Source organism: Sphaerodactylus townsendi, linkage group LG01, assembly GCF_021028975.2.
Source record: "Sphaerodactylus townsendi isolate TG3544 linkage group LG01, MPM_Stown_v2.3, whole genome shotgun sequence".
Lineage (NCBI taxonomy): Eukaryota > Metazoa > Chordata > Lepidosauria > Squamata > Sphaerodactylidae > Sphaerodactylus > Sphaerodactylus townsendi.
In genome coordinates, this window is record NC_059425.1 from 127,574,340 (window position 1) to 127,588,064 (window position 13,725).

General features: G+C 39.6%; 1 protein-coding gene across 2 annotated transcripts in view; it reads left to right on the plus strand.

Annotated features, from left to right (window-relative positions):
- ASCC3 (activating signal cointegrator 1 complex subunit 3) overlaps window positions 1-13,725 on the plus strand; it is a 280,545-nt gene that overhangs the window by 209,074 nt on the left and 57,746 nt on the right. For both annotated transcript variants that reach the window (XM_048493913.1, XM_048493903.1), the window contains exons 31-34: window positions 2,431-2,571; window positions 2,672-2,792; window positions 4,774-4,906; window positions 5,846-5,971. In XM_048493913.1, the coding sequence (XP_048349870.1) occupies window positions 2,431-2,571; window positions 2,672-2,792; window positions 4,774-4,906; window positions 5,846-5,971 (521 nt within the window). The remainder of the gene's footprint in view (window positions 1-2,430; window positions 2,572-2,671; window positions 2,793-4,773; window positions 4,907-5,845; window positions 5,972-13,725) is intronic.

The following is a 13,725-nucleotide window of genomic DNA, read 5'->3' on the forward strand; positions in this document are numbered from 1 at the left end:
CAAACATTTGGGTAGCAGCATTTATCTTTGTCCCAAGAGAGGACTAAATATAGAAGCTTCTCTTAGATCATATAAACCAAACCTACCATGCAAACTTTGAATGGGATCCAGCAGAATTGAATTGTGCTGGATATTATATTCTGAGAATCTTTCAGGATGGAGGAGAGCAAGATGACAAAGAGGATTTGTGTTAGAATTAATCTGCCATTTCCTGGACTGTCTTTGTTCTAGAATGCTACGCTTGGATTCTGGTGCTTACCTAGTTCTGTCCCCAAGGTGCTAGGACCCAAGCGAAGCATTCTAGAACAAAGACGGATCAGCGATTGGCAAATAAATTCAGAAATCTCCTGTAATCTTCATCCTGAACAGGGTAGTAGTTATCATGTGATCACTGTGGCATATAATGATGTTAAACTGAAAAGCTAGTCTAAACTTGAATAAATAATATATTGACAAATGAAATTGATATCTGGAGTGTCAAATGTTAAGCAATATATTTTTCTTTCATTTGCAAGTTTAAGAGTAAAGTTGCTATGATCCAAATATGATATTTGTTGGTAAAACGCAAGATATAATTTGATAGATTTTTAAAATATATGTGCTCCTTAGAAACATTAGGAAGGTGTAGGTTTCTCATTGTGGATTGGAACTAGTGGTTGTATTCCACTAAGGTGTTACTTTCCTCTAAAACATCAGCAGAAGCCTCCTTGGCAGAAAGCCCCATTGTTAGTGGAATGGCACCATAACATCCAATTCAGTATATTTGTTGGTATTCTATGAATATATCTATTAAGGGTCTGTGTTCCAAAACTCTTGAACTGCAAATATATCCAGTCGCTGTTTTGGGCCATTACTATTATTTTCCATATTCTCCTGGACTCTCTCCCTCTAGGTTCTCTTTACAGCTTTCTGCCTCTCGCCCTCCTTCCTCTAACCCTCCGTTCTTCTCCTCTGTCTGTCCTTTCCACCCTCTCCATCTCCTTCCCGCCACTCACCGCCTCGCATGCGTGCCCCGCCCCTCTTTAAATAGGCCTGCATGGCCTTCTGGCACATCTCCCAGCTGCAGCAAGGTTGCTGCTGCCCCATGGCCCATATTGCCCCGCCCCCGTTGCACCTGGCCTCCTCTCTCGGATCACGGAGGCCGAGGCCTGCGCCACCACCGAGCTGATTGGCCGGCCTCCGCTGAGATTACAGCCAGCCGGGGTGTCGCAGCTGCCTCCGGGGAGGCTTCGCCCCGCCCCCTCACCAAGCGGCCAGCCTCTGACAAGGCCGAGGCCCCGCGGGGGTGCCGTTCGTCCAGCTGGACTTTGTGTGGCAGCGGGGGTCGGCGCCCCGTCAAGTCCGGTGTGGGGCATCCAGGCCGCCCCCGGACAGCAGTAAACATTTATCTGGTGAACTGCATTTGTTTCCTCATTCCTCCACATTCACAGTTTTCTCAGAGCTCTCTCAGCCCCATCTACCTTACAAGGTGTCTTTTGTGGGGAGAGGAAGCAAAGGAGTTTGTAAGCCATTTTGAGACTCCTTACAGGAGAGAAAGGTGGGGCATAAATCCAAGCTCCTCTTCTATTCTGAAAATCTAAGCACTGTCGCTTCTACTGGAATCATAGTAGCAAGGTGTCCAGAAATCAGTAATCATAGTAAAGATTTCTCTCCTGAATCCCTGAACTAAAATTGCAACAAATTTTCAAGTCACACACCTGACATCTGTGAGGGGGGGAGAAAAGACAGCAGCTTCTTTCCATGTATAATTTTCACTTTTTTTCCTTGACAGTAGTTCCTTCTGCTATAGCAGACAATATTTCTCAAGATTTCCCAAGTTTCAGAACCAGCTTTTCATGCAGAATCAAGATGGGGGGTGGTGGGTTTCAGAAGGAGACAATGTACAAGTATGCATCTTTGGGTCAGGTCTATAGTAGATAAGTAGTTAGATGTTAGATAAGAAGTTATAGTTAGATAAGTAGTCCAAAAATGCTTTTAAAATTTTGAAGTGAGATATTAAACATAAGCATAAGGTTTTTACGATATGCACCGCCATAAAGACTTCATTTGTCTTTTCAGTTCAAATAAAGGTGGCAGGCAAAGGCAAATCACCTTTATTTTTATTTTATTTATTTTATTGAATTTATATCCCGCCCTATCCCCACTGGGCTTTGAGCATCTTTTGTCTTGAAAACTCTACCGGGTCGCTATAAGTCACGCGTGTGCACACGCACGCACTCAAAAAGGTGATTATATTTATTTGAACGACAATGTTTTCCTGTATGCTTTTTATTTCCCTTGCTTGATCTGTTTTTTCTCTTTTATGCCCAGTAAATGGAGCCTAGTATATTGTGCATGTGCAATAAATTTTTTTTAATTACATGCTTGCATTACTGGAAACATTCTGAAATATTTTAAAGTACGTTTTCTTGCACTCTTTTTGTGTTACAGATGGATGACATCATAGCAACAGTAAGGGAGTCTAATCTCAAACTAACTCCTGTGGCCTTTGGAATAGGCATCCATCATGCAGGACTGCATGAGCGAGACAGAAGAACTGTAGAGGAGTTGTTTGTAAATTGCAAGATTCAAGTATGTTTATTCTGTTCGTAAAATCAGACTGACATTTTATTCCCTTTTTTTTAAGTTCTGCTTTTGTCTCACCTTCTGTCTATTGTTTTGTTTTCTTTAGGTTCTTATTGCAACCAGCACATTAGCTTGGGGTGTCAATTTTCCAGCACATTTAGTAATTGTTAAAGGAACAGAATATTACGATGGAAAAACGAGGCGATATGTGGATTATCCTATTACAGGTATTGGCAGAATTCATGGGTCTTTGTTAAAGGAACACATACAATGCAATTCAAAAGAGGTGGTTTGTTTTTTAATTGCTCCTGCATATGAAAAAAGCAAAGCTGAGTTCCTTATGTTTTTCTTCAAATATCTTATAGTAGAAATGTGGGGATGTTATTGTGTGTGGGGTGGGCGGGTTAATGTTGGCTTGGCTCTTATGGGTATGTTCAGTAGTGCTTTCTTCTGGCACCAAGTGTCTTCGACTAGTACAAGAACTTAAAGTCTGTCACATCAGAGGAATGTTCCTTGCATTGGAGAAGGGCATCACCGCTAGCAAATCAGATGTGTAAGCTCCAACTCATTGCATGTAAAATGCCTTTGAGAATTTCCTTTCTTTTTTTTAGTATAGATGCATTTTAGAAATTTCCAAAATGAAAGAATAAACAAATGTGATAATGGTGGGGGAATAACTCATATAGATAGTTTGAGCACAGATAGTACACTGTGATAAACTCAGTTTTATATGCCATTCTGGTTTGTTAATTTCTTCATCACCAGAAGATCTCAGATATTCTTGGACCAATCAAATTTGGAATTTGACAGGATTTTCCAGCACAAAAATATTAACATTTAAATTACTACAAGCATGAGAATTTAATTTTTTTAAAAAAATTGCTTTGTTTGAAAATAGTGAATTTGGATAATCATGAACGTTTAGAAGCAAATTAATAGCAAAAGGAGAATTTTTAATGTGTTTACCAAGCTTATGTTCTAAGATTCTCATTAGTTAATACTGTATAGCTAATTATATACTAGTTTGCCAGAAAATCAGAATATGGTGTTTATTTGTTAAAACTGGAGGAAGACACATTTATTTCAGGGTGTGCAGGGCAGGATGCATGGTTCCTCCATTTTTCAGGTGGCTCATACTGACAGCTGGCTCAAGATTCCCCAGTAACTTTTGTGGTTTTGTGGGTAACCTACATTTGTGGGGGGAAGGGTGTGTGTGTTAAATTTTGATATGTAACTTGAAGCTTAACTTGTAGCTTTTCAGTAATGTCCTTACTTTCTCACCTGTCTTTATGACATTAGTAATGGTAAGCACTACTTATTAAAATAATTTGTTGTTTACTTGTAACCTTGTACAGAATCCTTGTCAGAATAGAGTGCTGCAAGGTTGAGAATGTGATGTATTTCAAGGAAAGGTTACCCAAGGGACCACACTGAGCCCTCCAGGGGTAGGGCGGTCTACTAAATCTAATAATAATAATAAGCATAAGCATAAGGATCCTGCCATGTGGATTCACAGTTGACTGTGCTGGGCCCTATTTCATATGAGTCCTATTCCATTCTCCACCAACTGTGTGAACCGAAAGATAGCAGTATGTGTCGGCAGAGGTAATTTAACGCAACAGTAGTACTCGTGGCAAGGAGAGAAATGGTGTAGTCTTCTTCACACAACAGGAACCTTCTTCACTTACAGAATTAAATACTCTTGAGACACGGTAACATATAAAGGTTCCCAACTCCAGTTCAGGCTCAGACTCATACATTGGATACATTATACTGCCTCAGCAACAAGTCCCCGATTGGTCCATAACTTTCCACCAATCCCTTCAAAGGTCTACGCTTGTTACTTTTTTACTGAAGCCTAACTGTCATCTTGAACTTTTCATAACTTATAACTTTATGATGCTTTATGCTAATCTAGGAAGCTGAACATATCTCAGCCATCTTGTTTGTCTGTCAGCCATTTTACAAATCCTGACAATATGAACTAAAGCAAACTGTTGAAGCAGATCTGGCCCAGGACCATCAAATCAATTCCTGAACTTGACCATGTTTTACTAAGCTTTATTAGCACATGTTTGAGATGCAGGATTTTAACCAGTGTTTCTGGGATCAGTTAGAAGAATGCTATGTATAGCTGGATGTTTGATAAACAGGCAAATAATATGGACATTTAACATTGTGATCATTGTAATCAATTGACTTTTGCAGATGTTCTTCAGATGATGGGGCGTGCTGGAAGACCTCAGTTTGATGACCAAGGCAAAGCAGTGATTCTAGTTCATGATATCAAGAAAGATTTCTACAAAAAATTTCTTTATGAACCTTTTCCAGTTGAATCAAGGTAAAAATAGGGGGAAAATAACTATTTTGATCATTATAAATGATTCACTCACTGCATTCTTTCAAACTGCCAAAAACTGGAACTTTTGTCTTTATGTAGTCCAATTTCCATTTTATTTTCCTGGCCCCAGAGGAACTTCTGTGTTCTCAGTGTATATTTTTATATTACAAATAAATCCTTATGTGAAGGCTGTATGTATATTTGTAGGAGGAACTAAGTTTTGTTTGATGTAAGAACTGGCCTTCTTTCCCATCCCCTGTGCCTTAGAAAGTCTTGGAACAGTAGGCAGAAGAATTGAAGGGCTTATCGCAGCAAAACCCAACGTTATCCCCAAGAAACCTTCTCTTTCAATTTATCTGCTTAGTGGCTTCTCTTTTTTTATTATGGGCCTTTGGCAGCCCTTGAACTTGGAGCTAGTCTTACATCCTTGATAGATCTCTAAGAAACCATGGCAGTGGCTATTTTGTTGCCAAGGGAAGTAAAATTGGTTGATGTTGTATCTGCAAGTACAGTAACTTTTAAGCAGTAAAATAGCATTGTCCCTCCCAAATGTCATTTTCCCTTTTTTAGAAGCTTTAGTGTTCTTTGGAATTGATTTTAGCATCTGTGGCAAGATGCTAAAAGAATAATTATCTGTTAAATCAAATGTAAATCAAATATGACAATCATTAAGTGCTGTACCTTATGATTCTTGACAAATGTATTTTTCCTTTATGTACACTGAGAGCATATGCACCGGAGACAAATTCCTTGTGTGTCCAATCACACTTGGCCAATAAAGATTCTATTCTATTCTATTCTATTCTATTCTATTCTATTCTATTCTATTCTATTCTATTCTATTCTATTCTATTCTAAAGCTTTGTGTACCTAACAGGATCACAAAATTAATGCAATTGATTGTAAGTCAGGATGGTGCAATTTGTCGCCTTTTTTTAGTTTGCTGGAAGTTCTGTCAGATCACTTAAATGCTGAAATTGCAGCTGGAACTATATCTTCAAAGCAAGATGCAATGGATTACATCACATGGACTTACTTCTTCCGTCGCCTTCTCATGAATCCTAGGTGAGTTGCTTGAAAATTGTTGTACTCAGGGAAGTGATCCTTGCAGACGTAAACCAAACTGCTGCCCATCTTACATACATACTTGCCAAATACTCTCTCCCACCCATCTCTAAAATGGCTTATTAGATTTTTCCACCTCAAATTGGTAAAGTTGTAACACACTTTGAATATCTACAGAAATTATAACCCACAAATATGTTCAGTTTTTTCTTTGTTGAGCAAGAGGGCAAAAGGAAATAATTGATTTCTACCTTTTATCCTCCACCCTGCTATTCAAAATTGCTTAATCTAGCTGAAGACATTCAAACGTGGCAGCAGCCTTCTGTGTTGGAGAGTTTGCCATGAGCCTAAACTCAATGCATGCCCCAATGTAGCAGCTACTATGGGGGGAGTGGGGGAATGGGACTCTAAGGCCACGGGACTCTAAGGCCACTACTCATTGGACTGAAGAATGTCTAATCCCCAACTTTGGCCTATGGATTCTTTAACCACCAGCCACCCACAATCCCAGATTAGGGAGAGTCAGACTTTGATTAAAGACAGTGTGTAAGCTATGTGGTCCCTGAAGGTCTCTTTGGGAACATGCTAGAACCAAACTGCAATTATTTATAAAGATATTTGACTGGACAGACAGGACACAGATGGTGGTGAACAACAATCATTCATTAAACAGAAAATAAAGTCTTTAACGATGAAAAAATTCTTGCGTAAAAATGCTACTTGTTCTATGTATTGTTGAAGGCTCTCACGGCCGGAATCATCTGAAGATGCCAGCCACAGATGCAGGAGAAAATGCTACTAGAACACTGCCATACAGCCCGGAAACCACACAACCCCCTTCAGTATAATTCCCATCCCCAGTTGATGAGGGTTTACCTGCATGCTACATTGGATGGTAGCATGAATTCAGTGCACCTGTGCATTTCTCAGTCCCTGTGATTTAGAGATGTAGCAAAATAAGCTGTTCCCGTTCCGGCTTTCAGCATTTCCATCAACATGACACTGCTTTACAAGTAGGGATAGTGATTTGCAATGTGATTCAGAGCCCCATAGGTACATATAACTCTTCTTGCTAGCATCCAGAATTCCATCAGTACAGGACAATCTCTCATTTATCCACAGTCCTTATGAAAATCCCTGCTTCTGTGTGTGGATCAAAATTGTTGATATAACAGCCAGATAAAAGCCCTTGAGCACTCTTGAAGCCCTGTTATTGTTTTAATGATGTAGAATGTAGTATTTATGGAAATATGACCATTTTCTTCCCTTTTCCCTGGTGATAATATAATGCAAGGTGTGGTATGACATCATGCATTGCAATTCTTCACCCCTATTTCATTTCATTGATTGGCAAGAAGGAAGAGATGCACACTGTGATAACAACAAACCATCACTGAAATGATGTGCATAATCAGGAAAGTTCTTTGTTCAATAGTTAATCATGTACTGGTAATCCATTCCACATACAATTTAAATCTAAGTTACAGCACAGAACAGTAAGCTGCAGTACTGCAGTCAAAGTTCTCTTCATGGCCTGAGTTCAATCCCCACATAAGTCAGTTTCAGGTTGCCAGCTCAAGGTTGACTCAGCCTTCCATTTCCTAAGGCTGGCAAAAATGAGTACCCAGCTTGCTGGGGTGAAGTGTAGAGGACTGGGGAAGGCAGTGGCAAGCCACCCTATAAACATAGTCTGCCTAGTAAGCATCATGATGTGATGTCACCCCACGGGTCAGTCTCTTCAAAAACACTTAAAGGTTCTAAAATTTAGACTTTTGTCTCTTTGAGACATTCTTCCCTTATTGTCCAACAATGTCTGGTGTGCAGTCCTAGATTTGACGAATGCTTATTTTTCATATTTATATCCATAAATCCTACACAGCGTTTTTAAGGTTGGATATTGTCAAAGGACCAGAGGTAACCTCCCTGGGTCCCATAAAGCGTGAGTTCTTCTCTGATCCAAAAAAGCACACAATTCACTTAATAAAAAATATTTTGGTTTATTCAGAAAAAATAAAATGTAATGACATCTGTAACGACATTCACAAAAAGTGCAGAAAAGAATTTGAAAAGCTGTGAGCATCAATAATAACATAGAAAAGTCCAGTATTGTCAAATCTGCACAATTCATGATAGTGCCACATTAGTTACACAGAAGCAAGCGTAAAGGTAATTATACTTAGCCAGGAACAAAAGGTTAACATCTAGAAAAAAGGCATGAGATATCAAAAAGCTAATAATCAGAGAATAAAGTTCGATTCCCCGAGTTAGAATATTACTAAGCATTATAGAGGAAGGTGAGGCACCATGTGACCTAGTGCTTCCAATTAAAAGCTTCTTCTAATTAGCACGACTAGTGGAATGTTATGTTATCTATCACAGGTGCCATGAATCACAAACTAACATAAGAATGTTATTATCTCTTAAGGGTCGTCCTGGCCTTGAGAAGTTAAGAGTCAGGCACTGCTAGCTACATCTAATGACAAATGAAAGACAGAAAGACCCATTTTACTTTTACAAAAATCCTTCATGAAATGGCTGTTCTTATGCGAAGTTAACTTACAGAATGTAGCAAAATACACTTTCTTCACAGATATGGGGGTTGGATATGGAACTACTCTTTGGGTTGACTATAGCTCCTCATATTTTGTCCAAATACAGTCTGTTATGGCTGTTGGTATTTCAGCTGTGGTTGCATTCATAACATCAAAGGGGCTGTTCTGTGTACAGTTATCTGGACGTTTGGCTGTCTTTCTGCCAGTCTTTGGGAAACAACCTGTCTTTGGTTTCCAAAATGTTAACCAATTTAGGTTTAGTGATTAAGCTAGAAAACAAGACAATTACAACCTATCCAAAAGATAGATTAATTGGGGCAGTTTAAATGCCATTTCCTTTAAGGCATACTTATCTGGTTCAGTGGTCCAGGACCATTCAGACCGTGGGCTCTATCTTTCCAAAATACAAATTCCAAAAGACAGTCTGCATCCAGAAACTCCTAGGATTTATGGCTTCTACTACCACAGTGGTACCCCTCCCCAGATTGCAACAGACCATACAGCAGCAAAGTTTTACCTCAACAAGCCAGGTGGCATGGGTTCCATATCCCTCTGTGCCAAGGTTTCTTGGTTGTGACAATGGGCCATTCAATGCAACATTTCCCTACCAACCAGTGGCAGGAGAAGACAGTAATACTGTACATTTCATAGCAAACAGGTTGCATCAAATCAGTCAGTCAGTAAGCCTTTATTGGCATTAGGGGGGAAAAAGAGAAAAATTCATACTGTTCTATACTATATCAGACGTCAAAAAATTAGAGAAAAAATACAATAAAATAACAAGAGTGAGCACTTTTATCGATAATAGCAACAAATATAACATTAGTCATCGATTAACCTTTATCACTTCTAAACAAAAATTAGCTACTGCTTCACAACAACTGAAGTTATTGCTAACTTCAGCAGGAAAGCAATTTTTTTCATATCCATCAAATCTTGGTAATCTAATAACCAAGAAGATAAATATTTAACCCTTGCTTCACAAAATCTTGAGCAATAAAGAGATGTAATATCGTTTCATCTTGGCCTGGATTTCAGGGACATTGTCTTTTATCACAAGGAACCCCTTTAAATCTGCCATAAAACATGGCAGAGGGTGCTTGCTCTAGCATGGACCCTTTGTTGTGGGTTCATTAAGATTTTTGATATAGAGCTACATGTCTTTATTCATTGAAGATCATTAAATTCAGGGGGGAGCAAATTGCTGGGATGGATAACTTTTGGAATTCTAGTTCTAAAATTTTCTTTTTTAAAGCATTTACATATTTCTAAATGCGATAACATGACTAGAGAAAATCCCAGTTCTATTTTAGCAGGAACAGCAGCCAGCTAGCTGAAACACTGAAACTCTGTTAGCATTAGGTGGACCGGGGATGAAGGCTCTGACTGAAAATGTATGTGGAACCAGAATCTGATTGTTCTAAGACATGCTATTGTCTTTAGCGGCCATTGACCCGTTTACAGGCACATTGTCATATAAGAGACGCAGTTAATTTAATGTAAGAATTTTGAATGTCTTCCTTAACGAACAGTTTATCACCTTGAGCCAGATGGGAACTCCGTACAACAACTGTGCCCCAATACTAGCGTTGAAAACTGTCAAGGCTACAGGGATATACTGATTGCCCTTGGAATAGTAAAAACACATTAGGGCACTAACATTAGCACAAGCCGCAGCAGAGGAAAATTTCCATTGGGTTGCCCAAGAAAGATTGTGACTAAAGCATAACACCAAATTCTTGAAGTGATTTACCTGTTCTATTTTGTGTCCTCTGGTTTTCCAAGTGTATTTTTTTGGCCTTGCCCCAAAAATAAGTACTTTGGATTTGCTGTAATTCACCTTTATTAAGCTCACAATATGAAACAAATTGGCTCCTCAGTTGGGTTATGCCAGTTTGAGAATGGGATAACAACACAGCATAGCATCATCCACATACAGGAGCCCTTTGGGGGAGGGCAACCTACAAGTTTGTTTGTTTGTTTGTTTGTTTGTTTGTTTGTTTGTTTGTTTGTTTGTTTGTTTAATTAATTAATTAATTAATTAATTAATTAATTAATTAATAGTCTAGGTCTATGGCTGTTAACCTCCATCAGCGCCGAAGCTAATCTGGAGCTCTAATCTGGAGGAACCGGGTTTGATTCCCAGCTCTGCCGCCTGAGCTGTGGAGGCTTATCTGGGGAATTCAGATTAGCCTGTGCACTCCCACACACGCCAGCTGGGTGACCTTGGGCTAGTCACAATTCTTCTGAGCTCTCTCAGCCCCACCTACCTCACAGGATGTTTGTTGTGAGGGGGAAGGGCAAGGAGTTTGTAAGCTCCTTTGAGTCTCCTTGCAGAAGAGAAAGGGGGGATATAAATCCAACTCTTCTTCTTCTTCTTCTAAATCATAGAGAAATATGTTAAATAACAGTGGGGATGTTATTCAGCAATCCCAAATTGCATCAAATCATGACTGGTCTCTCAACCAATCGTATTTACTCCCATTTTCAGGCAGTGGAGATTCTCTTATGCTGACTTATTTGCCAGCAGTGTCAACACAAAATCCACCCTATTCTGTTCCAAAGTGGGGATGAACAAGGAGTCATTGGGAGATGCCTTCCATCTCACTAGGAAGGCATTTTTTATCCATGGAAAGCCTTTTCTGTCCTTTCTCACCCTTTCCTCTACTCGACAAGACCATATGGCCTCAGATCAGTCAGCAGGGGTTCTTATTGCCTCTTGTTAGCAAAAAAGATTTTGGTGTTCCACTCTACTGCAACTATCCCAAGGAACTTTCATAGCCCTTTCAATAAAAGAAGATCTTATTAGGGTCGGATCACTTCTCCATCACAATGTCCCCTCCCTACACCTAACAACATGGCTAATCCATCATTTGCGTTTGTTCTGTTCTTTTTTCTCTAGCAATATAGGTTTCACCCAGTCTGCTTGTATGCCCTTTTGATCTCAGCTTAGGCCTCCAGAGGTCTATGACAACCATAATTTTTTATAACTGTAGTGAACTCTGACAAGGTGTTTGGGGGAGCTATCCACTAAAAGTGAAATGCAGCTAATTCCTATTGAAAATAATTGTTGTTCACCGCCCTGAGCCACTAGGGGGAGGGCTGTTTATAAAACAAATAAATAAACCAACTGTGTACTGTTGGCCGATTATGCACAAGGTGTCCACTGTGCGATGGGGGGAAATGTCCATTGTGGCAGGACTTCTTGTATGAACATATTTCTTCAAGCCCTGCTTTCACTTTCCATCCCTTCCATGGCATGCGAGACCACTTCTAGCACGATTTTAGTTTTCTTCACTGCCAGAGCAGGGCAGATTTGCCAATCAGCACAGCTTTGCCCCAGACATCTTCCCTCCACCCATGGCTAGTCTCCCTACTTCCTCACACTGCCATCTGTACCCTCCATCTAACCCCCCTTTTCTTGTTGTCAGCTGCTTCAAGTCACAGAAAAGCTCACTCACATGGGTTTAGCCAATACACACTGACTTCTTATTCTCGTATTGATATGTTGAGGTGCCAATATAATAACAAAGAGTGCTTGGAAATAACAAGTCTCCCTGTCTTCCAGCGGCAGCAGTGGGAAGTGTGGGGGGGAGGGGAGGGGGAGAGAATATCAGCTCTAGGACGGTCCCATTCTTTAGCAGCCTGTGGTCTAGGGAATTGCTTTGCCTCTTTCATTTTGGCAGCCAGGGGGTAAATTTTTAAACAGTAATGTCTATATAAGTTTAAAGATCTAAGTTGACTACCGGGTGTAATGAGATCTGTGACTTTAAGGATTAGTCAAGGGAACCAGTGCCAGGAGAGTTCTCTGCAGAAAAGGTCTGTGGTAGTAGTGAATGCCTCCTTGTGTGTAAACAGAAATACAAGGAGATCCCACTACAAGCACTTTGCAAAGAAGTTCCCTGAGGTAAGCATTCCGTGCATAAAGTACAGTTAAAGGTTGAAGAGGTTAAAGAAAAAATACTAGCATATCAACTAGCTTAATATTTCAGTGCCAAGTACATCACTTTTTAGTGTTGATTGCAAGTCATTTTAATAATTTAGTTCACTTTGCTTACCAGTCAAAAATGATAATAATGGTCAGTGAGAGAAACCTCCTTTCTCTTGCAACTGTTCTGGCTCTCATGGGAATGTCTGATTTCCTTTCCATTAAGGTATGTTGATCCATTACTGTTGGAATAGGACCAGAGACCTCATTGATTGGATCATCTCTCCAATATTTTATCTATCAGGGGTATGCTCAGAATAACAGATTTTACCTAAGCCTCATTCATGGTCAGATAAATTAGCTTAAAGAAAAATCACCTCAGTTACAGTGTCACAAAATGACAAAATGAATTATCTTTTTAGGATAACTGTTTATGTCTGCCTTATGTTGTAAATTGAACTTCTCTTCCAAATGGTAAATCTTAAAGAAAAAAATACTTACAAGTTAAGCTCTTGTGGTTTTCCAGAGAAATCCTCTAGAATGCAAGCAACCTTTTTCCCTGTAGCATTTTTCACCCGTCCCTGGAACCCAGTTTCATTATCTGTGTCATTACTACCACCGTATAATCTGAACATAAAAAACATGGTGTTTGTGACAAATGACTCCACAGACCTGACAGTTATAGCAGCACCGTTTCAAGGCTGATGAAAAATTTCCTAGGGAGATCTTGAGTCTGGTTTACATAAATATACAGGAAGCAATTGCTACCACCATCCACATTAAACCCAAAATGGTCTGTGTAACTTCATCTGCATTTTATGTCTTTGCAAGTCCCTTTCTTTATCAGCTGGTGAAATTCCACACTTCCTTAGATTAGAAAAATAAGTTCATGTTTCTTGTTGTGTTGTTGATATGTTCTGTTGGTTTTGTGGGAAGTAAGGCTGCTATGTGTTCTTTAAAAGCTGGTTTTAAAAGTTTGTTCAGATTTTATGTACTTTGTAAATTTTTATGGTGCCTAGGGGTTTGTTATTGCATTTTTCCCAGTGGGCTACTAATGGAAGTTAGCCTATCTACCCCATGTGCTAGATGCTGTTAGTATACAACTGCCTTTGACTTTCACACCTCTCAAGGGACAAGTAATTGTTGTGTTCAAACAGCCTGTAATTGTGATCCCGCTGGCTTTCTCAGTACGCTTCTGGCTATTAGAATCATTAAACAACTCAGCACCTGTTAACAGCATTGTAAATATTCAACCTTGCTTGTGTGCAGGTTGA